The sequence below is a fragment of the Aphelocoma coerulescens genome, chromosome 23, assembly GCF_041296385.1.
Source record: "Aphelocoma coerulescens isolate FSJ_1873_10779 chromosome 23, UR_Acoe_1.0, whole genome shotgun sequence".
NCBI classification, from domain to species: domain Eukaryota; kingdom Metazoa; phylum Chordata; class Aves; order Passeriformes; family Corvidae; genus Aphelocoma; species Aphelocoma coerulescens.
In genome coordinates this window covers 4,035,615-4,062,109 of record NC_091036.1, presented here as the reverse complement: position 1 = coordinate 4,062,109, position 26,495 = coordinate 4,035,615, and the positions used below count along the sequence as shown (strand labels likewise).

Here is a 26,495-nt window from a genome sequence, read left to right as displayed (position 1 = left end):
CACTGGGCCATGTACAGCCATGACCCATTCATGACAGGGATAAAATCCAGATGTTCCAGTGCTACGTGCAGCTGGGTCATTTCCTTTTTTGGCTAAAAACGTGAGGCTCTGGAGGCTGACTGAAAGAGGAGCCTGGGGGCCCTTTGTACAGAAACCTTTTGTGGTTAATCCCTGGAAACAGCACTGCAGAAAGCCTGGGTTGTGGTGCTGCCACTGGAGGACAGGCTTAGCTGGGAACCTCTGGGCTGGAGCTGCTCACTCACCCTCCAAGGCCCAGCACAGCAGCAGCAGCCCAGTCCAGGTCACAGGGCAGCAATAGCAACAAAAATTGTGCTAGAACTCCATCAGCCACCAGAGCAGGAGCCTTTGAAGCAGCCCGGAATGTGTGAGCCACTGCCACGGTCCTACACAGAGGCACCCCCTGGGTTGTGCCTATCCTGCCACTGGACCAGCACCCACGGGAGCCCAGCCACTGCGCCGAGGGCGGGGGCCAGAGCCAGCTGCTGGAGCCGTAGCGGGCAAGTCCAGAGGAAATCATGGCAGCTGTTAGTACATGTAAAGGATCTGTGGAGAATAGTTTCATATGTTAGGGAATAAATGGCTCCTTGGCTGATAAACATGAGTAATGAGCATGCAGCACTTCAGGGAAGGCTGCCAAGAGGGACCATGGATACCCTGCCTGGAGGCTACAGCAACATCTACCCGAGCTCCCTTGGACTGTTGTGGCATGGCCAGGCAGTGCACACTGCAGGGCAGGGAGGGTGGTCTGCACAGCAGGAATGGCTCGGTACTGCAGCGATCCGGACAGTCCCGCAGCCAGCCTGGAAGCACGGACAGGTGCCCACTCAGGACCAGCACCTCGAGTGCTGCTGGGGCCTGTCCTGCACAACTGCCTGCCTGTACAGACAGCAGGCATGGATAGATGGGCACCCCCAGCCCCAGAACCCACTGCAGCCACCCAGCAAGAGGAGAGGAAGGAGATGCTGTTCCTCTGCCACAACCACAGGACTGGCACAGCTGATGTTGGGCTGTGGTTTGGGAAAGCAAGCACGAGCACTGCAGAGGTTGGCCGTCCCCAGAATGATATTAGGGGTGCAACAGGGTTGAGCAGAGCCCAGCACCAACTCAGTGCTCTGCCCTGTGCCTGCTGTTCAAGAGACGCAGAAGAGCAAGTGTCACGAAAACGGTTTATTGTATAAAGCAGTAAGAAATACAGAGGATGCTGAGGTTTAGGACAATTCGTTCTGGAGATGGCTCCAAGCTCCTCATAATAGCAAACACACAAACTGATTTGCTGTCATCAAAGCTTCCAAACAAGGATTCAACAAGGATCTGAACATAGAGTAATAACACCTCAACATGCATAACATTTTCTGTTCCTAAATGAAGCCTGGGCAGGGGGCTAGCCCCTTCATCCTGTAGTTGCGTACAAAATGATGGATATTCATGACAAATGAGTACAAAAGGGAAAAAGCCTACAAGAACAAGTTTTCAGAAAAGCATGTGGCTGACTAAGCAGGAAAGCAGGCTTGGCCAAAGTGCCCCAGCGAGACAGAAGCAGAAGGATGTAGAGACAAGGCAGGCATGAGCAGAGGGGCCTTAGCCCAGGGCCAGCTCAGCCATTGGGCAAGGATTGGTCAAGGCCTCATGTGAGTCTGAGATAGCTCAAGATACCCTATTTTGCAGTTAGGGCCAACTGGGACCTGGGCAATGCAAAGTCCCCCCCCTAGAGGTGCCACCTTTGCTTTGGTTCTTGTTTGGGACACAGTGAAGGATGAGTGTGGCTGGAGGGAGCCACCACTCCCTGCCTACCACTGGGGGACACAGGCAGCCCTGGAGGAGCAGGTTGTGGACATCCTGCTGCCCCCTCAGCTGCTCTCTATGCTGTGCTCCTGCAGACCCTCCCAGTGCTCCCAGCAGCTACCAGTTGCAGGCACAGTCTGTGGGCAATGCTCCCTTCCCTGAATTAATGGAGGTCTCTGGTGTTTCCAGTGCTGCTAGCAGCTGGGCTCTGTATAGCAGTGCCCATCCCATGGATCCTCATGAGAGGGATGGAGCAGGAATAAAGCCATGAGTGCTCTCAGCCTTCAGCATGCCCTTCTCTAGGGCTCAGCCAGATGCATCTGAGCATCAGCAGCCCAACGCTCCCAGCTCCAGCTCAGCCACCCCAGCCATGGGAGGTCATGGCACAGGTGGATGGGAATGGGGTAGGCGTGGGTAGGCAGAATGCCCCATACCTACAAGTGACTTGAACTCCTCATTCACAGCTAAGAGAGCACCTCTGGCCTGCAAAGAGCAAGATGCTATAGAATTCCAGAGGTGGATCCCATCTGACAGGATATATGCTCTTCTCCTGGCTACATTCCAGCCTGGTGTCTCCAAACCTCCAGAAGAGAGCGCCCTTCATGCCTGGGTCAACTGTGCATATGGGAAGGCTGTGCAAAGCCAGCTGCAACACAGGCCAGCACAGCCAAGCTGCACAGCCCTGAGCCACTGCCTTGGGTCACACAGAGCGAGGGAAGCACATGGAGAAAAAAACAGAAGTCAGCGCTGTGCTGAGGAGTGAATACATGCTGCCAGTGTGCAGGTCCAGCAACCCAGTGCCGAAGCCGCTCCTGCCCTTTGCTCAGCTGGGGCCCTGGGCTTGTGCCTGGTTAGACTGGAAGCAAAAAGAAAGAGTAAATAATGGGGGGTCTTGAAGCTCCTTTTTCAGCTTTGTTTAGCTTTGACTGCTCAGAGCCATAGCACAGCGTATTCTAGCCTTCAGGGAGGGGGCACAGGAACCCCCTAAACACACTGCGGTTTGGGCTCAGCCCTCATCTCCTGCACCTTGTGTTCTGCCCCTGAAATGCTGCTGGGGAATCTGACACAAAGGCCCTGAAGAATAGAGGAAGCCCCTGCCCCATGGTGTCCTCGGGGGCTCATAGGTCGCTGCTGCAGTCGCGGCACAGGATCTCGTCGTTGTCGGGGATGAAGCCTTTCCCCACCAGCGAAGTGCTGCAGCGAGCGCAGTTGAAGCAGTTGTGGTGCCAGTGGCGGTCCTCAAAGGAGACGTATTTGCCACCGCCAAAGCCTGTGGGAGGGACAGAGGGCAATGTCAGAGTCTCTGGGGAAACTGGGCTGAGCTTCCTGCACAGACCGAGCTCCGGCCTGCTCATCTCCAGGTCAGGTCTTCACACATGGCACTGGTGGTGGCACCCAAAACACCCCCCCCAGGATCAAATACATCTGAAATGCAAATCTCCACTCTTGTGGGGGAAAAGCACTAGAACTGCTTCAGAGCAGACTTTGCAGGGTTGACGTATTTGGACCAGAATCACGATTTTCTCCCCTGGGAGGAGCAGGGAGACGAGCTGCACCATCCCATGGATGAAGGCAGACAGAACTACTGGAATCCTGAGAAGAGCCATTCTGCCATCAGCTCAGGCCCAGGCTCCTGCAAAGGCTCCACAGGAGTTTCCTTCCTCTGCTGGCAGTTGTTGGACTGGTGAGCTGTGACCCTCTTCTCCCCAGGACTGCAACAAACTGATAAGGACCAGAGGGGAAGTGGGTGTCCGGGAGCTGTCCTCAGCCAGAATCATCCTCTGAGTCACCAGCTGATGGAGGGCTTCTCCTGCCTTTCCAGCAGCAAGAACCTGGGAGTTGCAAGGGGGAAGGTCAAGTGGGGGATGGCAGGAAGGAAGCCAGACTCTCTTGGGGGTTCTGCAGAAGAGGATCCCTTACTTCCCCTGCCTTAGGCAGGTACAGCAGATTCAGACTCCCCTGCACCAGGTGCTGCTCTAGGCTTTCCCTATCTGTGAACAACCTTTTCACAGGACATGGCAATCAGTATCAAAAAAGGCAAGCTAGAGACATGAGATCATGCTTTCAGGGGTCACTTTGGAGCCTTTACCTGTGGGTAGAGGGAATTCCTCCCACAGGACACAGTTCACCAGTTTGAAAGATGCAGACAAAGGGACAGAAGTAGCCCCAGGACTGCTGCACCAAAGAGCCCCTCCCTCATGGGGTTCTGCTCACCTGTGATGGGCTTTGTGCAGGCGCTGCACTTCTTGGCATAGAGGTTCCCAAAGCACTTGATGCAGTACGGGTTGTCATCCTGGGAGGTGAACTGCTGCCCAGCCAAGGGGGTCTTGCAGCCCGTGCAGACAAAGCACTCCTTGTGCCAGGGCTCATCCCGGTAGGTCACTCCTCCCTTGGTGAGGGTCTGCAGAAAGAGAGCATATGCTGGTGACACACAGGTGAAGGGAAACAGCATAGCCAGGGTGCTGGCACCTGAACCCTCCTTAGATAGGGCTCAGGCAGGAGCAGGGAGTTCCCTGTCCCTGGATCAGAGCTGGGGGCTCTGGGCTGTCAGGCCACACTTACCTTTTTGCATCTAGTGCAGCGAGGAGCAAACTTGCTCTCATAACAGGGGACACAGTAATAATCCTTCTTGTCTGGGATGAAGGACCGTGACCCAATGGGCTGCTGGCAGCTGCTGCATATGAAGCAATGCTCATGCCAGGTCTGTCCATTGTACTCCAGCTTACGGGAGCCTGCAAAGAAAGCCCTGCAGTGACAGAAGGGAGCAGCACATGTGCACACAGGGACGTGGGGGGCTGGGCAGGATGAACTGTGGTCCTGCACACCTGGCTCTATGCTTCCCCTCCCCATGGCAGTTCAGAACCATGGGCAGGTGGAGAGGGGGCCTCAGGCCCATACCACAGCCACAAGGGGAGGGCTGCAGGAACACGTCCCCAGCACTGGCACAAAGGCCATGGCAGAGATGCCTGACGGCAGAGATGCCTGACATAACCTACATCTGAAGATGGTGCCAAAGTAGCCAAGCAAAGACACACACACCTTTGCCTCAGGCTGTCTCCAGAGACACTCACACACCTTCAGTTATTCTGTCTCTTCTTGTCAGCATACAGCAGAAAATGCCCAGGAAACCCTTTGTTATCTCCACCCTCATTCACTTCCCCATGAAAAAAGGGAACAGACAGATGGGGCTGCTGTGGTGATCACAGCTTGGGATTATGCTGTCTTGCTGGACAAGCAAAGGACCCAGCACTCTCTGTGCAGTGACAGGAGGGCAGGAGAACAGAGATCCAACTCTCTTTCATGCTGTTCTCATACTGGACCTGCAGCCCCAATTGACACCAAGGGACCAGGAACAAACTGCAATGCTCAACTCCACCTGCTCCTACCTGGCATGACGGTCTTCTCACAGGCAATACATTTGGAGGAGAACTCGCTGCAGTAGCAGTCATTGCACAGCAGCTCCTCGCCCTGGCAGGTGAACGGCTCATCAGCCAGAGAGCGGTCGCAGCGGAAGCAACGGAAGCAATGCTCATGGTAATGGCGATCCTCGTAGTACAGCTCCTGGGAGTACAGCCAGGATGAGGAGGGGACCAATGGCCCTGGGAACTGACCTGCTTGTCTGCAGGGCCCCTACTCACCCTGCAGTCATGGCCGATCAGCTCCTTGCACTCGTCGCAGGTGTTGGCGAAGTGTGCGTCATAGCAGGGGATGCAGTATGGGCCACTGTCCATCTGGATGTACTTGCGTCCATATAAGGACTCCTTGCAGTTGTCACAGTCAAAGCACTCTGTCATGGTGCTGGTCTGAGGCCCTCTTTCACCTGCTGAGATCAGGGCAGGTGTGGGTCAGTGTCAGCTTACGGTGTCCAAGATGTCCCTGCACAACCCTGACACCTCCAGAGGCCAAGGACCAGAGTCCCTGCACTGAGCCAATGGCTGCTGTCAGGAGTGTGCTCCTTCCCTGGGGCTGCATGCTCTTCCCAAAGAGCCTGCAGACATTAAGGCCTGCAATGAACCTTGCTTCAGGCTTATACTCCAGTTCACAGCTGGAGCACTTTGGCACCCCTCAGAAAACCTGGACATGTCAGCATGCAGCTAAGCTCCTCACTCTTTGCTACCTTCCTGGGAAGTGAAGCGTAAGTAAGACCAAAAGTGAGAAATTTCCTGCATGAAAAGTTTTGGTTTGGCACCAAAACCATGCACATGCCATGTGGCTGTGTGTCCACCGTCATATTTGAGAGCCAGGCACCCTAAGGGAGATCTGTCTGCCCAGCTGCCTTTCAGAGACCCATGCTCAGCCCTCAGAATGGTCCATAGCAGGATTCCTCCTGATGGCTGAAAGCTCTGCCTGAGGGGCTGCTAGCAGCTCAAACCCTGGAGCTTCTCCGGAGGTTTAAAGCAGCTGCTCCACAGGGAAGCAGGAATCAGGCAATTTGCACTGTGCCTTGGCTGTGGAGCCTTGTCCCAGCAAACTGTTCTGCATGTGTTGCTCCAACTACAAACACTCTCCAAGGAGAAGTTATAGGGGTAGGTGTGTGTTCCACAAGCACCTGTTGGGGCATGGCATGAAGGAGAGCTGACATCTCTCCTTGCCCCTTATCTCCCTCACAGACAACAGGTTTGTGGAACTATTTTGCTTTGGAGCACTAACTCCAGAACAAGAGTATCTTCCTCTTGTTTAGTTTAGCTTGGTTATTCCTAAATACGGAGTTTTTCACTGGCAAAATCACACCTTTCTTTAACCCAGGTTGCTGTCAAGCGTAGACGAATCCACTGAGTTACAGCCCACTGAGTTACATTGGAGCTGTCAGCTGCAGAGCACCCCCACTGCGGTGTTCTTCACAAACCCACCCACTTCAGAAAGCAATTACAGCTCAATCTGCTGTTAAGCATTTAATGATCAGGGAGCTCCCTACCAGCCCCTGCACCCCTTCCTCATGGCTGGCTGTAGGTCGGGAGGCAGCCTCCAGGGCAGGAGCTGATCCAGACAGCTCTGACTCACAGCCCAGAGCTCCCCAGGGCTATTCTTGGCCAAGCCACACAGCTCCCAGCTGTTGTCAAGCCTGGTATGTGCCGATAGGACTGACAGAGAATAAAAAAAATCCAGTGTTCCCACATGGCTACGTGACCAACCGAGGGGGAACAAAGTCCCTTTTCAGACACTCGTTACCAGCTGCCACCCAGGCCACTGCCCGCTCCATGCCCTCCAGTGTAGCAGGCCAGCGTGTGTGGCTGCGGCCACGGGAGCAGCTCCACAGCATGTCCCTGCGAGCAATGTGGGCTGGGGCCAATGCTCCACTAGGCCTCCCCCAAAGCTCCAACCAGCAGCTCTGTGTGCTGTCTGCAGAACAAGGCAATGTCCAGTCTCTTACTGGATGCAAGGCAGGCACATGGTGGTTTGCTGCAAGGTGTTGAACTGGACCTGCCCCAGTTTTGTTCCAGCTTGTGCTGCCCCCCCCCCCGGTGTCCCTCTCCTCTGGAGCACCCCAAGGCACTCCCGTGACTGGGCAGCAGCTCCCCTGATCCCCACACAGCTCCTGGCTGCTTCTCACCCACTGCTGCCTTCTCTGCCACCCCACTTGCCTTCTCTCCCTGAAGCTACCTGGGACCTTTCTCTCTGGCAAATAATTAAATGAAATTTCCAACACTCCTCCACCTCCTCCCAGCCCTGGTGAAGGGAACTTTCCAAGGTGTGTCTGTAATAAAAGGACCTCTAATGAGCACTCCTGGCCTGGGAGCTAAGGCACCGCCAGAGCAGGGAACTTCCATGTTTCTCAGTGGGCTGCACTTTAGCTCTGTGGTCCAGTAATACAGGCTCAGAGGACATCAGAAAACACAAAGGAAGAAAAAATGACTTGAATGAAGAAGGCTGGGGTTTTACAAGTGACAAGGAATAAGCCTCCTGAGCACCACTACCCTGTCCCTGATGCTGTCAGAAGAGGAAGTGAAAAACAAACCCTCCAGAAATGATATGCCAAGGAGGACCCTAAAGCGGTGGGCCAGGCTTGCCTCCACTTCGAGTAGTTCCTCCCCAAAGTCTCTGTATGCCTGCTGCACACTGCGAGCTGAGTGCTGCTCCCCAGGCTGTGGGTGCAGCAGAGCCAGGCCCGGGAGCCTCACGTGGCCAAGGCTGTAGTCAGCACACATGGGAGCAGACTTTGCGCTGCCTTTTCAACAGAACAAGAAGAGGCCCAGGAAGTTTGCTCAGAGTTATTTGTGTTAGATAAGCTGTTTGCTCCCTTTGTTCTGGTCTCACATGCAGAGCTGGGCAAGGGCATCAAGCATGGGCAGTGCCAAAGAAAACGCAGCATCTTCGATCCTAAGATGTGGCACTGTGAGACCAAGTACACCAGGAAGAAGAAGGTGGGACAAAAGAAATGGAGTAAAAAAAAATAGTAGAAAAGCCCACCATTCTTACTGTGATTGTAATGATGAACCTGGAAATTGCCTTCCTTATGAAGGAAAGAGGTAGAGTTTTAAAATGCATTAAAAATCCCTTTAATTGAAGCTCAGATATAGAAGGTACAATACAGGCCATTGCTCTTGTGCTAATGAGCATGTGCTCATCCTTTGCAGTCTGCACCACCCGGTAAACATCAGCTGTGTGTTGGGTGTGCTGGGCTGATGTCAGGAACACCTCAAATGCTAACCAAGGTGTTGCCCTATAATGATGGGATTGCAATTGCAAATAGTGTTTGCCCATTGCCAGATGGCTCAGGTCCGGAGGGACAAGGCTTGCTGAAGCAGGTCCCTTGTACAGGGTGATGGTGGAGCTGGATGTGGGATATTGCTCAGCTGTCTCACTAGCTGTTGGAGGGCAAAAATAAACACAGATATATGCCTGCCAGCTGCCTACTCTTTCCCTCTGACAGATGTAGTTGTGCTCATGGAGCAAAGGAAGTTCAGTTTCTCTCCTGTGCCCATGAACAAACAGCTCTAGGAACAAGAGCTCCACTCACAAACAACATTTAAAGTGCTCCAGGATGCAAATCTGATCAGTCTGGAGCAGAGCTCAGAATAGCCCCACATATGGGAAAGGTCAGCAATTTGTCAAGGACGCACAGCAAAGTCCACTTTCTAATTAGAGAGTAACATGCACCCAACACCATCCTGGTGTCATTGTCTGAAGCCAATGGCTTAGCAACAGCCCCAGGAGATTATTACATTAATTTTAGCAGCAATAAACAGAGGATTTGTTATGCAAAGGAGGCAATACAGACAGACCAGGGCCCAATCCACACAATCACTGAAGAGTTTAACTGGCCTTTTGAGACGGTTCCTCCTACAATGAACTCCTTTGGTGCGGAGTCTTGTGTGTGTGGTGAACCTGTAACCTCATCTAACTTCACACCAGTTTCTTGTTTGTTGTCAGGTCACAATCAGCTGCTCCACAGAGTCATCCTAGAGTAACCCGGGGGCTGTTCCTAGCGAAACACTTCATCTTTCCAGGACACAGGAAGAGATCTGCTTCTGACTGCCTGTCAGGCCCCTGCCTATTCTCACCTCCCCAGGGTTGCCTGAGCATAAATATAAGCAGTTGCAGTTTACACCTAAACAGACACGAAGAAGAGAAAGCACAACCTCACTGGGGCAGGCAAGTATTCCCCATGTAAGGATGAAACCATTCAGGGACATGGCTTTGAAAGACAGTCCTCAAAGCACTCCAAGGTCAGCAGGGGAGAAGAACGCTTTTTGCTCCTGCTAGTTTTCCAGAACCATTATGGGTCCTGGAATCTGCATGAAATTGTTTCTGCCTGCTGCCGACCCTAAAAGGCAAACCAGCTGCTTGCTCTGAGGAGCAGCTCCAGCCCCTCCATTATGCTGGGAGTGCTTTTATTCCACGTTTCCTGACACCACTTCTGTGGATCTGCACAGGGTCACTGTGCACCCTGACCCCAGGCTGGCCCTGCCAGCCCAGGTTCTTCGGGGGTGGGGGGCCAGCTCCCTGGGGTGCTGTGGGATGGGGGTTCCTCCATACTTCCTCATGCTGCTGCCTACCTGTACCCTGTCACTCTGCTCCCAAACCCACCAGCACTGCTGCAGACCTGGTGCAGCAGAAGAGCATCCCTGGGGCTGTTAGAAGAGGGCTTGAGGCAGCTGGGTAGAGGTCCCACTGCTCCTTCAGGGTGACCCAGCCTGCATGGGGCACCCTTGGGAGCTGTGTTGCATCAAGCCTTCACCCGCCAGCTTGCAGCACCAGTGAGTCACTTCCTGCCCTCAGCTCTCGCCTCCAAGCTGCCTTCCAGCCTCAGCCTTCCCTGGGACAGCTCTGAAATCTTAAGTAGGAAGGGGTGCTCCAGCATGGCACGGAGTAGATTCCTTGCAGGGACCATCAGGGCAGCCACAGGCTTCACACACCAGCTTCCCCATCACCAGCACAACCAGAGGATGCTGCAGGTCATTTCCCCAACACACAGGGAAAATTTGGTTCTCACAGTCAGCCTCAGAGGCAGGAGATAAGCGGATCAGCTGGGTGTACAGATCAGCAGATAAGCAGATCAGCCTCCCTGCACCACTGGGGTGTTGTGCTTATGCATGTCTATACACTGAGCTCTGCTGAGCAAGCTGTACATCAGCCTTTTCCCCAAGCACGGGCAGGACACCCTCCTGCCCAGAGCAGTCACGGGTTGCTCCAGGCTCTGCAACAGATTGAGTAAAACAGCTGGCAGCATTGTAAAGAAACACCTTGCATTTCAAATAAAATAACTTGCTGTGAGCAAGGTAAGCAGCTTCCTGGAAATGCCCACAACTTTGTGAGGGAGAAGTAGCAGAATCTGTTAAAGCATCTCACAAGTCACAAGATGTAAACTGTTGCATGATTTGAATGCAGTCTTAGAATGACAAAATAAGGGTTTCCCGTTGTTCAGAAGGGATCTCTGAGGTGCCCCATCCAAAGAACAAAGCCGTATCACAGACTGCTCCTGACAGCTCTGCATATAGATAAAGGACAGTGCGAAAAACACACCTATCCCACAAATGCCTGATTGTACTCTTAAACAGAGTACAATCAGTAAGAAAATCACACCTGCTTCCAGCCCCCAACCTGCCTGGAGGTGCCTGCAGGAAACATTGTGCTGTTTGCACAGCTGTGATGGAGACATCACACCTGGTCCAAGGTGAACCACCGCTGCGCTGGACTTGTGAAGTACCAGCAGCACAGGCAGAGGCAGAAGAGACAATTCAGCCCTTACTCTGGACTTACCTTCTTTAAGGAAAGCTAATTCTACCAGGGTCTGAGAAAGAAGCTGAAGAGTCCCTACTATGCAACCATAAAATGAAAAACTCTGCCTAGGAATAAAAGGAGTGAATGGTTTCAAAGTTAAAAATCTATCACTAAACATCTGCAGGGGTTAACTAACTATTTTAGGTTCTGAACAAAATCCTGGCCCTTCAGAGGTATAGCTAACAGCAGTAAAACTGTTTGGGAACACACAAAGCAGGCAGCCTATGTCATTCTGCTGACATTAAACTGGAATGTTTGCTCAAGAGATCAACTGTTAATCTTACTCAAAATGAGCACAAAGTAAGCAAATTCTGTGCACTCAACAGGAAATCAGGAATTGAAATAATTTGGGCAGTTTGGACCCATCACATTCCAACAGACCATTAATTGATGGAGGAAGTCTGAGAGCAGAGGAGCAAGATAGGAACACACCAGAAACTTCTGCCCAGCTCAGCACAGACCTTTCTGTCAGGAAGTTAAGAAACCCATGGCTTAAAAACATGCCAGGAGAGATTCTGGCTTGTCTGTGAGGAGGCTTCAGAGAAAAGAGAGACAGCCTGGCCAAAACTCTACATGACAGGTACCTTTCCTGCCACATGCCAGTGACAAGCAGGGGATGCTGGCAGCCAGGGACAGCTACCACTGAGGCGGGTGACTGGCTGAGGGCAGCAGCTGCACACATGGTCACGGTGGCCATAAGAGGAAGAAAGATGCTGAAGCCAAGTTTCAGGGAATGTGACTGATCACAGGAGCTTCAGTATGATCAGAGGAGTAAGAGCTGCAATCCAGGGAAAGGACTGCATCTGTCAGTTCTTAAAAAGGAGAAAGGAACAAGGTCTGAAATTACCCTCAATAAGCATGTTGTGAGGATGTTACAATCTAGCACTGAAAGTTTAATTTTGGACTGAATTGGTTTATGCCCATGTAACCCACAGCCATATAAATGCCTCATTGCTTATCCAACTTAACAATCCAAGGACTTCTGGCCATAATGCTTTCAAAATCTCTTTGCCCCACAAAATAAAGGTCATATGTAGTACAACAGAATTCAAACATGATAGCGTGACAGGAAATGACTAACTGCACACTGAGGCCAACGTACCTTCATCTTGTATCAGCTCAGCACACAAGAATCTTGCAACTCAAACAGACATCACAGCCTATATGCAGAAAAAATAATCTGACTGCTCTAGTTGCCAGTTCTTGGGGCCTGTGTATCTCAGCGTAGATATTACTGCAAAATAATGTAATTCCGCTCTATTTCCCTGAAATTCTCTCACAACTGAATCCTTACACTGTAGTTTGCACTTTTCCTTCCCTTAGAGCCAGCTGCTTTTTAAATTGAGGATGAAGCCATTCTTATTTCTGAGTTGATACATAATTTAAGTTAGCGTTTCCAAAGCTTTTTGCAGTCCTTAAAAAAATATACTTATGAGATTATACCTCTGTTTTGCCCAAAAAGGCAATCAAGGGACTGCCTCAATCATCGGAGGCAGCCCTAGTGAACGTGTTTTGTGCTCATGCTGAAAACCAACCTGTACAATTTGAGCCCAGTCCCCTACTCCCTGTTTCCCCAGCAAGCCTGAAAGCTCTTTTGCTGATTAAGGCTCTGCTCAACTTCATGTTTCTTTTCAATAAACAAAGCAACTTTGACTTCCAGTAGCAGGAAAAGACACATATGCCAGACATGCTTTATTTAATGCATGCCTATTACTTAAAGGGCAAAGCGAATTTTTTCACCAAATTTGGTCAAAATACTCCCTCTTCCGATTTGATTCTTTGTCTCCCAAACACAAGTATTTGCAGTTGGTTTCTTTCATATAAGCAGATCCATTGATGGAGAGAGGTAATGTGTATCTGAGCCCTGGCAGTTTTGTGCCTTTTGGGGCTCTCTGAAATCTACAGAGGGAAGAGAAAGCCAGGAAGGTGAGAGGAGATGCTGCAGTGACACTTGTGCACACCCCCTCTCCCACAGTCTGATCACTGAGGGCCTCTCCACCTGCGCTGGCTCTTTGCCCAAGGAATACGGACAGTCTCCCTATAAAGCGCTTTTTACAGCTGCTGGTGTCCCTTGCAAGCAAAGGCAATGCCAGCCCTGCAGCACAAAGCATGCGAGCAGCTTCTAATTCTGGGGGAGGACTGAATCCTGGCAAAGACAAATTGTCTCATGTTACCACCCCGGGAACAGCTTGACAGTTCTCCGAAACAAAAACTAGGATCATTTGTTGCCCGGGAGATGCTGTGTGTGCCAGCTGCAACCCTCCTGAAACAAGGCAGCGCTCTCAAGGGCAGCACAGCCAAGGAAAGTGCAGAATGGGGACAGATGGGATCGCTGAGAGGGGAAGAGAACATCATCTAGTCACTGCCTTGCCCGTGTAGAAGTGAAACAAGTTCCCTTCTGTAGCTGAAGACTTCTCTGCCAGGTGATCAGGTCAGCAGGTGTCTTAACCTTCACGATACAGAACTGGTTATCTTCAAACCATTCTCACTGACACCATTAAAAATTACTCATTAGTACTGCAAATTTAAATAATAGAAGCCATCAGTTACAACTGTCACATATTTCACACAAAATCTCTACAAAATAACTCCTTGCCAGTACTAAAAAGAAATTTGCAAGATGTGCTCCTGTTTCTGCTGTGCAGAGATAGTCTTTGGTAGCAACCATGAAGGGGAAAACTGCCACATCCAAAAGACTGGGTGGAAACAGCTATTTTAAAAGGACACAAATACTCACAAAATGTATCAATGCCTTTATATCACGCAGCTACACATGGAGTTTCCACCCCCATGCCCCTGCCCACTGGACATGTCTATCTCAGAACTGGAGCTGCTGCTGGCAAGCAGCTCAGTAAACACGTGGACTGACTATGCCTAAAAACTCAGAAAATGAGGAAAAGTTGTTCCTTTACAGAAAAAAAATCCCACATGAACAGAAAAGAAGTAACAATATCAACAGTCCCTGATCCAGGTCTGTGGCTCCTTTACAGGACCTCATTCTCTCATTCCAATCTGAGATTTACAAGGAAACCTACATGAAACACATCTCTCACAGGTTAAAAAGACCAGAATTTTCACTAACAGAGGCTCCTCTCTTGGCAACTTTCAGCTAAAAACAAAAAAGAGCTGCTGTCTCAGCCCTTGAAGCAGCAGATGTGAAGCAATACCTCATTTCCACACTCATTCATGCTGATGGAAGCAGCAGCAACCTGCACTCTGACTAGCAGGAAAAATTTCCTAAAGCTGTTCACATGCTCAGGCAGCCCGAGGATCAGGAGCCTCACTGCAAGGAGACACCACCAATGCCAACGACCCTCCCTCTGCTCTCGAACTGATGAGAACAAAAGTGCTCCATTTACAAGCTATTTTTCCCAAACTGGAAATAAAAGCTCAGCCCAATTCTGTTACCTTGCATTGCTGAAAGCGATGGAGCAGCGTGAACCCAGCTCTGCCAGGGTGCTCCTCTAGCCCCCCACTTCACAGTCAGCTACAGCAGGTGCCACCAGCCAGTGACTCTCACAAGTAAATCATCACTTCACTAGCAAACACTCAAGTGCTTGTTCAGGAACAAAAGCAGTCACATCATATACCAAGGGTGACATCAGCATGGGGATTGTATTTCCTACAGAGGTTTAAATGTCATTACTTGTGACTAGAAATCGGACACTTGCAATAAAAGTTACTCTAAATTTTCACAAGGGACATAATTCCAGTTTCACGTAGACATATTTCATTTCCAAAGCCTTTCTGTTGCTCAATGTCATGATGACAGAAAAAACCAAGAGAGAATAAGCAAAACTCCTAACATAAAGTGAAAAACGCATGAACACCATTATTAGCCTGACTTACCAAGTCAGGTGCTAACAAGGTGAGCAGCAGAACTCTGGATTGTCACTTGAAAGGATCAGCATGGCTCCAACAGTGTGATCTACTCGGGGCCCCCTTATTCCAGATCTCTGCATTGCCCTCTTCCATTCTTATTTAAAGTTCTGCTCTACATCTTCTTCTAAAATTAAAACTCAAAGCTATCAAGGACCTGAAAGCATTATTTCATCATCCTGTAGTTGTTGCTGTATCACACAGCACGAAGCACAACACAATCTGTGCACCTTCACCAACCTGACATGCAGTTATGATTTCCCACACTCAGCTCTGGGCTCTCCAAAAGCAACACATCCAAGACTTCTATACATGCACATTGGGCCAGATTTAATCCTTCTGTGCATTATATGGTGTTTACATAGAGTTGAGAAACAGTAGAAATAAAACTTCTCTTGGATGAGGTACATGCAACATGCTGTGCACTTTTTGCTTTTAGTGACTCTTGGTGAGTACCGCTGTAGTCTGGGTATTCCAGACCGATCTGAGTTAGGCACACAGCAATTTTCTTGATGTGAACTGTTCACCAAGCTAAAAGGAGCCACTGAAATGCCTTTATATTTAATGCTGACTTTTCTTTTTGAAAATATCCATGTGCCAAGGAAAGAGATAGATGAGAATAAATAATCCAAATTTAAGGACACAAACTAAAGATTTACCTGGGAAGCAGTTGAGCTCCCTGACTCTGTACTGCCAGTAACACAAACATATGTGATGATCGAGAGCAAGATCATCAGTATGAAAGCCCTCAGTTTCTACAGAGCTGACATCCCACACTTCTCATTGGATTGTGGCTTTCTCAATTCCCTAACAGCTGTCAGCAGCAAAAACATTATTTATCTTTGTAATACCTGCAGGTCAGGGAGTAACGTTATCTCCCTCCTGGGATTTGCACCTCAGAGGGTTCTGGCACAAGGCAAGGCCTGTAGAACTAAAAATGGAACCAAGATCCAAGTTCCATCTTTCTTCTCCTTCTGAGATGCAGCACATATCCCCGTCAGTGGAAACTGTGACACCCAGGTTTTACAGACCTGCATCTATAGATTACACAACCCTAACTCTGTGAGAAGGCAGAGAAAAGGGAGGAGGAGAAAGAAGCGAGGGACATGATCTTTAAGATCCCTTCCAACCCTGTAACAGACAGACACAGTGCTGTACTGTTACAAAGCACAGCTAATCCAGACTCTCAACCAACACCATGCCTCCGCTAGCCGCTCTTGCTATTTAAACTTGGGCGTTTAGCAGTGAGCAGGCTGAGCTGGCAGGAAGAACTGGAATAGGACAGCACCAGGAAGTTATGTACCAGTTCAAAATGGGTTAGTTTTTAAAAAAGGAAAAAGCCATGTTTTCCTTAAATGAGGGTAGTGGAATTCCAAGGTGAGGTCAAAAGTCTGGCAAAAGTCAGGAGTTTAGGCTGGTACTGGGGCTCATGATGCTGACAAAAGCAGTCCTTGCACTCAGGGACAGCTAAGGACCCATGTTTTTCGTTGCTATTCTTTTTTTTTGTTGTCTTCCCATCCTGAGCAATATCCAGGAACAGTGCCATCAGGCGTGGACCTCAGAGAGGAATTTTTGTCTTCAACCATGCTGAAGGTTAGGCCTTTCAGGTACGTATTTTATATGATTCCCTTTCTTTTGTGTCATTAGAAGAACTACAAAAGGACATTTTTTACAAGAAGTCTGAGTGTACATGCTGGTTGTGTACAATCTGCTGCCACACAGACCTGAATCACAACAGAAATTACCTCTGACAACACTCACGTGAGGGAAATCTTGTGGGCTTGGATCATTCAAAAAATAAGGTTGCTTTACAGCCACAGGAAAAACACATGGCCAGAATTAGTTCTAAACAGGTAAGATACAGGCTGAAAATCAACTGCTGATTGTCTTTACAATTTGTATTTTATATTAAAAAACCTCCTTAAGACATTAGGAGGCAGAGCTGAGCCTAGAAAGGATTTTTATGGTTACACTGTAAACCCAAAGGCAGGGATCTAGAACAGAACTACATTACATCTCAAACCTTGATCCTGGGTTCTGCCTCAAGCAGCTGGGATTATTTCTCCAGTTAAGCAAATTCCTATGACTAAAACCCACTCTGATATTTAAATAAATTTGGAGAAGATGCTGAGTAGTCACTCTGCTTCACAAATGACAAGATCAGAACTGTATTATTTGATGGATTTCTAAGAGAACACTTGAAATGTGGGCAAACAAATTTAAAATATCAAGGTCATATTTACATTCCAGGGTAATAATTAAATACTTAATATCTTATGGTTCCACTATTCTAGATTTTTCTACACACCAAAATATTTAGTCATGTGAAACCATCTGTAGCAGCTGGAAGACATTCATTTGGCCTGCCAAGATTAATTAGTTTAAAAATACATAAATAAAGTGTTCATTTTATTTCCAAAAAGCTGCTGTTCTTGGTTCTCTTAGGGTGCTGGTGATTAATGCTTATGGAAGGTTCTCAAAAAGAGGTATCAGATGCCAGTTTCACAAATATCTGTTAAGTAAAACAAGGCCTGTGTTTAAGTTAATGGTCCTCTGGACTAACCCAACTCATTATTCACAGCAATATGAAAACCAGCTTGCAAACACTTCCATCCCTATTTTTAGTCTTTTCCCTGTGCTTTCAAATACACAATGCTGAAATCTGCTTTTAAAAATTGATGCAAAGAAATTTGTCTTCAGGACTCGGGTTCAGACACCTGTGTTTAAGAATTACAAGACCTAAGTCTCCAAGCATGTCTTTTCTCTCCAAGAAGTTCCTGCATAATCTTCATAGAGCTTTTCAAAGTCAAGTAAACAAGAGTCACAGCTGAAACTGTAAAAAGAGTTGAATTTAGCTGAGTATCCACAGGGATCACTTCTCTGGCCAACAGCTTGCGAAGGGTTATTTCTTGGCTCATCATTTTTGTTCTGCTGGAAGATGCTGAAGTTTTAGTGAAGTTTCTGCAGAGCATGTAACAGCATTCAACATTTGCTCAGCTAATGAGTTAAGTCATCGCAGCTCTCCAATGGCTTGAAGATTATGGGTGTAGGAAAAGGGAATGCTCAGAGAGGGGAACTTTTGAGCAGTCACCACCAAACTGCGGTTAAAACAGACACCAATGACTGTTCAGCTCCCAAACCTCAGACAGTTTCCATTTTCTCAATAACAAAGCATTTTTGTGGAATGAGGTAACAGCCTCCATCTGCCAGGTCGACATCTCCACTAAGATTTCTCAAGAGTGTGGCTGATGAGGGCTGGCCAGCAGAGCCGGCATGGCATGAGAGGCACGAGAGTCCCTTTTGCCTGGGCAACACAGGGACAAACTGCAATGGGACAGATGTGGAAAGGAGCCTCTGTGGTACCTTCACACAAACTCTCGTGGGAGTTTGATTCACAAGCAGCCTGGAGCAAGCTCCACACACTGCCCAGCTGAGGAGGCAAAAGGCCCAGAAAAGGGTTGAGACTTGTCACTATGGATGGCCAGGGACAGGCAGGAGGGAGCAGAATACAAAAGGGTGCCACAGGTCCAACAGCCCATCATGAGTGGGACGAGCAGAGTGTGTGTGATTTAGAAGCGAACACAAGCCTGCAGACACACTGCGAGATGCACAGTGCAATGCAGACATCCTGCTCCCTGAGGACAGCACAGCCCCTGGGACTGGCCACTCAAGCTGCAATACACCCTCCCACACCTGAAATGCTAACTATCTGAGGCAGAGCAGTTACAGCCTCAGAACACAGCCTGGGAGACTGTTTGGTTTTGTTCTTGCCTTGTTTCTTGAATTTGGCAGCCTGTATTTTGCCCTCTCACTTCCAGGTATGCTGAGCACCCAATCATTCTTTTGATTTCACGCAAAGCCAGCTCAGTTCTTCTGAAAAGCAGACCTTCATTTAGATCCAGATGAAGATTCCAGCTCCTGTCAGGACCCCCTCATCTGACTCTTGCCTCCCTGTGAGTGGCCAGTTACTCAGCTCCCTTGCAATTTTGAGACTCTCGGCTCCAGGTTCAACCTCCCCCACATCTGGTTCTCCCATCTAAAGCAAGGCAATTTTCCAGTTGGTTTTCTGATGGCCTTTGCATTCCTTTAACACTTTGTCCTGAAGTTAAGAAAACGTTAACACTAACCTCCTCACTCTCTTGTGTACTTCCAGCTGTGTGCCCAGGTGGATACCTGGTGAGTGGCACCTTCCTTCCTGGGCAGGACAAAGCATTTCCCAAGCCCATTTTCTTCCTATAAGGAATGCTGCTGTCAAATCTCAAAAATCCACACTGCTAATACTAGCCTTCTACAAGGTCAGCCAAAGAGGACTTCCATCAGGGATGAGCTTTGCTGGAGAAGGCTCCCTAGGGATTATCAGAATAGTACAGTCAAGCCCAGATGGCCACAATGTGCTGAGCACATTTCCCGCAAACACAACGTCGAGGCAGAGGCCTCTGCAAATCAAAGTCCACCCTGATTTCTGCCATCTGCTAAACACCGAGGGCCAGGCTGAGGCCTTTGGGAAAGGTCAGGATAGTCTTACAGGCTCTCAAGATACTGCTTTTGTTCTCACTATTTGCTTCTCAATTCCTTCGTTAGAAGATACTAATCTCTCTTTAAGGCAGCTACTTGGAGCCAAGACTTTGGATATTATTGCAAAACATATGCTTAAAAGAGACTGGAAATTATGTTGGCAGTGTTACAGAGGGGAGCAAAGCACAGCTTTGGGTCAAAACAAACAAAAAAAATCTAAGCTAGTAAGCAATTCCCATGCGATAGTTTAGGAGAGCCAGCAAAAGCTTCTTCTAGAAAGAAAACAATACTGTGAGAACGAAGCTAACGAGAGTTGGGTCTTGGAAAAATAAAACAGCTAGTAATGAGCCAGAGTATTGCCAACAGCACATATCCAAGAGAATCTTTCTGGGAAACCGACCCAAGCCATCACGCTGGAAAGCCCTGAGGAACTAGGGACCTTGAGGCTAAGAGCTGGCAAATTGCTTCATCAGTTAAGGTTGGTCTCAACGTTTTCTACTGTGTAAAAATAATTTGTTTTAGCCTACAGGTCTCTACAGAGCATTGGGTAAATTCAGGCTACTTCCTTTGGGAAGGGAAATGGAGCATCTGGCAGAGCCCTGCCCAACGGGATATTTTCAGGGGTTTCCCGCCATCACTGACAGCCCTCCAGCCTAAGGCTGGCCCAGCACACTCAGGCCATTGGCTCTGCTGTATTCCCCGTGCACCCGCAGGGCCCCTCGGAGCTGCTGTAGTGCACTGGGCACCACACGCTGATTACTGGGGTGGGAACATCCCCCAAGCTGCTCTGGTCAACATTACAACAACACGATGAATGTGCCTCTGTAAAACCATCTTCTGGAGGCTCATTCACCCAAACTGGATGCAGTCAGTTTATATAACTGTTTTCCAGATATATATTGTTTTCCAGAGAGATAAGGAGAAGACCTTGTTCTCTCTCTTTCAGAGATTAGTTCATATACCGACCGGGATCTAGGTGCTGATACAGAGTGGCAAAGGCAAGGTTTGTCTTTGCAGCCCACTTGTTCATTGCCAGTCTCCCAGCCCTAGGACCGTACCAAAAGCACAAGACAACGAATGCATGCTCCAGCTGGGCTTCCACATCAGCAGAGAAAATCCCCGCCTTAGCAGGGGCTGTCAAGGTGCTGTCTAATGACTTTCTTTCTCTTCCAACTCCTCTGATTCACCTTGCCATCTTTCTTGCAACTGACCTAAATAACATGTTCAGGCAGCACTGGAAGTGTTTCCATCTCATACTGCAGTAACAGTGAGATCTTCGCATCTGGAAAGGGAGTCTCTCAGGGAAGTCACACCACTTCCATTAACAGCATCCTTCTCAAGAAAGGAACAGAAGCACCCTGTCTTATCCCATCAGTGAGACTTCCTGGCTGCAGGAGAACAAAGGTCGCCCAGGAGCAGGGAAAACACATACTACATCTGTGCCCAAGCCCCAGCAGATCTGAACAATGCAGGCAGATTACTCAGTTACCTCATTTCCAGGTGTGCTGTCAGCATAAGCCATGACTGGCTTGGAATGAAAGAGGTAAAACTGTTCCTAGATCTGGACTTAGTCTGCATAATTTATGGTAATTATTGCTCAGTAGACATTAATCCTTTAATGCCATATCACACTCTCAGCCCTCAGCTCTCTCTAACCTTTTGGTCACCACAGACCATTCCACTGCAGAAGGGACTGAAGGACAGGGTGCAGGACCACACTGTCCCTCCAGAGCCAAAGGCCTCAGGAAGGGAAAAGCGAAGAAAGCCGCTGTAAAAGGACTTCAGTAGGTCAGCCCTCTCCAGACACACAGTGAGTATGTGTGCTGTTAGGCACTTAAACCAGCTTTATTCCCAGACAATTACAGACCTCTCCAGCTCTTCACTGCAGCACCATCTGTATAACTCTGGTGTCCAACAGCACTGCATCACAGGAATACAGAGGCAATCCCAGCCCTGTTACTCCACAGTGATACTCTCTCAATCTCATTCTTCCCTTTACTGTAAACTGGGGCACTTCCAAGAGACACATAGATATCTCCTATCCTTCCAAACTCTAGCAGACTACGGATCTCAGTGTTACCTTAGGTAATTGAGCTTCAAAACTTAAGCAGAAAAGCTGCCAGCAAAACTTGTGCATCTTTGTGGTAAAGTTAATCCATAACAACTAGTCTGCATGTGTTATCTCTAGTTTTTATTAGCTCGTATTTACTTTGGCTGCACATCCAAGCAGTCACTTAAACACGGTGAGAGAGGAAAATCTTGGTCTCTCAACAATGGCCAAGCAGTTTAATCTGCCACTGGGGACAATGACTTGACTCCTATTGGCGTGTAGTGCTGGCAGGGTCAAGTGTAACATGTACTGAAGGAAGCACTAGGGAAGCAGATCTCTGACTGTTCCAACACCACCAAGCATTTCCTTGAGCTATTCAGAGGTCTCTTTGCCCCTCCTGTGTAGAGAAAACAGCTCCAGCTGTCCAGTCACCTGCGCTGGCTTCTCCACTCACTGGATTAATGACATTGGTGGCTGCCAACAGCTCCAGGTTAGATGCAGCACATTCCTCATTCTTCGCAGCTCAGATGTTCAAAGCTAAGTTAGGAAGCAGTCAAGATCATGTCCTTGGCATCAGCACCACATTGGTGCTGGAAGATAATTTATATTCCTGAGCAGAACTGGCACTGGGCAGATTGGCCATAAACATCAACAAACTGTTGTTGCAGCCATGATACCAATCAGAAGGGTCCAGAATTAATATCTATCTATGCTGCTGATTTTTTTTGTATTTGAGAAGTTCAAAATACTTCACATAAAAGAACTCTGCAGTTTGCAAGTATGAGACAATCTACAGTAACATATTCAGAGGCAAATAAAAAATGAAATGTATTAATATTAACAATCAGATGACCACAGGCCAAATCAAGTCAAAGTGAGACTACACTAAGAACAAGAATATAAATGTCAGGATTTTTATTCCATTGCTCTTTGGATTCTGTGTTAAGACATTTCTAAATAACTCTTGATTAACTATTCATTTAGCCCTAATGGATGTGTCCTTCTGATTCCTCCCAGAGTAATATTATCCTCTTGACAGGCCCCTGTGAGTAAGGGCAGAATCATTTGTTAAAATTGTTCTCCATTTAGCAAATATCAACAGACACAAAGTGGTCACTCAGCAGAGGCACTTCTGCTGGGGTGAAGTACAGGAAGGTGGAAGCCATGTGGCATTCTTCAATTTCCCCCTTCCTTTCACAATCAGACCCTTGATATTTTCTTCAACAGGAAAACTGACACTCCGCCTCCATGTAAACTGCTGACAATTGTATTTTACACCTGGTAAAACCAGAGCAAAACGGAAGGAAGAGAAGAAACAAAGACTAAGGATTTTTCTCAGCAACTACATCTCCACAGAATGAAGTATTTTCCTTTCCCCACTTCAGAGCAGACAGAGTCCAGTAAACACACCTCAGCCTTTGTGGAAAATGCCCTGTCCTCACTGGCAAGTGGCTGCAGCTTCTCAGAGAGAAGCCATGAAACTAACACAGCCCATGCAGTTTGGCCCTTCTGCCCGCAACCTCCCAGCCCTCACACTCACTTTAAAAATGACCCTAAAGCTCTTGGTACTAGTAATCTGAAGATTAAATACTACTCGTAAAGCTTCTCTGCCCCCTAACAACTGGTCTTCTCCCTTTTCTAGATACAGCTGGTATCTAGGATTATAGCTATCCACTCCTTTTGGAAAAAAAACCCCACCTGAGTAAAATGCTTAAATTGATTTTGATGACATCACCAAGGCAAAACACTACAAAGTTCTCCCTGAATTTGTCCATTCTGGCCATAAAAATTGCACCTATTTCAGCAGAAGCAGTCAAAGTCCCCTAAGGAATGAGGCGTAGCCACTTGCACTCTGAGCAAAACTGCAAACATCATTGGCAGCACCTTCCTGCCAGAGCACGTGGGCACTGTGATGGGCACAGGCAATCTGAGAACAGCCCACGTCAACCAGGGTTACTGAGCACTGAATGCCAGAGGAGAAATGATTTCTTACTTGAGCAATTAAAAGGAATTATGGAGCTGTTTTTCCAGGTAAGAGGTTTGGTTTTTATTCAGAGCAGCCACACCCCAGTTTTCTGGGTACCTTCTTTATCACGCAGAAGGTGTCGCAGAGCAACAAGGTTTAACTCCTCTCTCCTGAGGTTACTGCTGCACCTGCAGCTCTTCAAGCATAGCCTCATGCAAGCTACAGGCAGCAAAAATCCTGCAGACATCAATGAGTATCCTGGTGGACCACCAAGAAAATCTTGTGCACCAGTGCTGCAACTACCATAAAACTCCTTTTTAAGGGAGAGGGCATTGGTAACACTTTGAGCACTGAGAGTAGTCAATTTTTTCCATCTTTCTGCTGGCATTTCAAACACCAGCCAGCTGTGTAACAGTACCAACTCAGTCTCAATTAGGAACACAGCAGAAAGCACTTTACCTCATCAGGCAAGCAATAGAGAAAGCAAGTCCTGGCTGGGAACAGAACTCAGTGCTTCCAAAGTTGGTGCACTGGGAATTTTGGTAACCTGCCTGCAGGGAGGTTTCTTCTGGCTCCATCAGTTAAGGGTTAACCTCAGTCTTGAAGTTGCTATGTCCAAAACCAGAAAATAACATGGCTGAACACATACCCCTCAGAAATAAATTGACAACCAGTGAATACTGCCTACAGTCATACAAGGCACACTACAGACAAAAACCCATGTGTCATCATGGATACCATGATGACACCAGCCAGGAAAGAGACTCCTGCTTTTCCTCCCCAGGATGACCTGGGAAAGCTGAGCTATGTTGCTGCCAGCTGTGTTCTTGGACAGCATGGCTGTTCCAGCACCTGCTCTAAAAGGAACCACAGCGCAAACCAGGAGCTGAGCCGAGGGCAGATGTGCTGCAGGAACAGCAGTGATCTACTGTCCTCCCAAAGACTGGGGAACCACAGTGACCTTCAGCAATCTACTCACCACTCAGCTCTTCAGATGCTGTTCTGCAGGCAGGGGAAAAGGACAGATTTTACCCCAAGAGGCACCTCAAAAAATCCAACACAGAGAGACAGGGATGCTCCAGAAGCTGAGATCATGGAACAGTTCAAGGGCCTCCTGCTAGGGAATTCTGGCTGTCTAAACAATGCCCCGCCTTAAGTGTGTCCCACCACTCCCTATGCACAGGTTTATGGAGTTCATATTCCAAAACATACCTTTTGCTGTAGAGCATCTGCTATAATTAGTGCCCACAACTAACCATATCACCTATATTTTTGTCTCCTGTGCTATGCCACCATTTTTAAAAGTGTACAAAATTACAGACCAGGCTGGGTAAGAATGAAACTACTGCTGACAATTCCATGCCTCAAAGGAAGTGGTCAGCAAGAAAAGCAAGGGAACAATACAGTCTCCATGTCAGGAAAAGGAAAGAGGATGGCACAAAAAGAAGACAGGAGAAATGTAGACTTCCTCTTTCTGCTGTCTTGCCTACCATGAAGTTAAACCACATATTGACAAAGCAAGTTAGGGAAATAAGGCGGTTCAACGCCTGGGCAGCTAGGGGAGCCACAGATTTCTAATGCTTGGTAAAGGAGTCGGAAAAGTAAAAGGAATGTCCCTACACTCTTCCCTAGAGGCCTGTGCTGCCACCAGGATGCTGCATCCACCAGAGCTTCGCCCTTCCCTCTGCTCCTAGGAATAGGTTTTCTACTCTGGAAAGATTCCTTTATCATTTTCAAAACTGGGAAACACTGAACATAGCAAGTTCGGATTTAAGTAAAGAGACCTCAGTATCAAATACTGCCCTGTGAAGATACATAACTTTGGCACACACCATCTGTGTTGCAAGTCTGTGGAGAGAAATTCCTACCACCATGCTTCACCCAGGCTAACTGGAAAGAATGTCCAACATCTCTATGAGTTCTCATGAAAGTGTCAGTGGTTAACATAACCACAGGTACAGAACTGGAAACAGATAAAGAAAACAGTAAGAAGTTACCTGCAAGAAAACAAAATCTGAAACATAACTGTGTGGAGGAAAGAAAATTGCAAGGATCTTGAGCTATTTTTTAATGTGAGATTCAAACTGTGACTTCCGAGTCTTTGTCTAACACACACACAAAGCAAGGCTTAGAGCCTTTTCCCATAGCTACCCTGAGATTGTCTGGAAAAACAGAATCAGTCCGGAGGTGTTGAAAATTTTCTTGTGCTACATTTGAGCATTTGATTATAGTTTACTCCCGGGTCTGCTGGTTGGGTAAAGTCTCATTACTCTCTTCATAAAACATTGCTCAAACTCTCAACTTCACAGTCTGGGAAAGGGGCACGGCCCAAAGATTGTGGTTTTCTCCTTTTGAAAAGCGGTGTGCGCCGTGGTGCCGGAGCAGAGCTCTCCGGCTAGAGACGTCCCAGTACCGCCACCGTGACCCCGGTAGGGTCCCGGCGGATGCCCCGACCCCAGACGGCACCGAGGATACGGCGCCCTCCCTTCAGCCCCCCAGGGCACCCCCGCCACCGCCCGACTCGCCCAGGGCTGCGGGGCCACAGCGGGCGGCGGTTCCCAATCCCGGCCCGGCTCCTGCGGCCCGGCCTGGCCTGGCCCGACTCACCTGGTCGGCGTCCCGGGGCCGCGCTGCCGCCCTCAGTGCCCCGGCGATGGGCAGATTCGGCTCAGCTCGGCAGTGCTCCCCAGCCAGGAGCGCGGAGCCCGGCCCGGGGCGGGGCCGGGGGCGGCCCGGAGGTGGCTCGGGGCCGGCTCGGCCAGTGCCCGCCCAGCACAGCGCTCGGGCGCCGGGAGGCGCTGCGCCGCCGCCACCAGCGGGGGAGCGGGACAGGCCCGCCCGCGATGCTCCCCGTGCGTCCGGCAGCGGGATGAGCCCTGTCTCGAGGCGGCGGCTCCGGCGCTTCGCCTCCCGAGGTCGAGAACGGGAGCTCCGCGGGAGGGCTCCGGGAGGCGGCGGAGGGACCGGCAGCGCCCGCCCCGTGGGGCTGTCCCGGCGGCGGCGGCCGGACCCGCCCATGCCCGGGGTCCCCGCGGGGTCGGGCGGGGCCGCGCTGGGGCC

The 26,495-nt window shown here is 49.0% G+C and overlaps 1 protein-coding gene across 4 annotated transcripts; it reads right to left on the bottom strand.

The window, feature by feature from the left end:
• Positions 1–1,175: 1,175 nt before the first annotated feature.
• Positions 1,176–26,481, bottom strand: FHL3 (four and a half LIM domains 3). 4 transcript variants are annotated; one of them, XM_069035773.1, is made up of 6 exons: positions 26,043–26,481; positions 5,442–5,626; positions 5,190–5,364; positions 4,366–4,535; positions 4,018–4,204; positions 1,176–3,073 (listed from the first exon to the last, which is right to left on the bottom strand). In XM_069035773.1, the coding sequence occupies exons 2-6, from the start codon at positions 5,595–5,597 to the stop codon at positions 2,922–2,924; spliced, it is 840 nt and encodes a 279-aa protein (XP_068891874.1). In that variant the 5' UTR covers positions 5,598–5,626; positions 26,043–26,481; the 3' UTR covers positions 1,176–2,921. The 4 variants fall into 4 exon arrangements, with proteins under 4 accessions (XP_068891874.1, XP_068891875.1, XP_068891872.1 ...); XM_069035774.1 differs by having other exon boundaries at positions 5,442–5,623; XM_069035771.1 differs by lacking the exon at positions 26,043–26,481 and adding an exon at positions 14,434–14,566.
• Between the last annotated feature and the right edge of the window lie 14 nt (positions 26,482–26,495).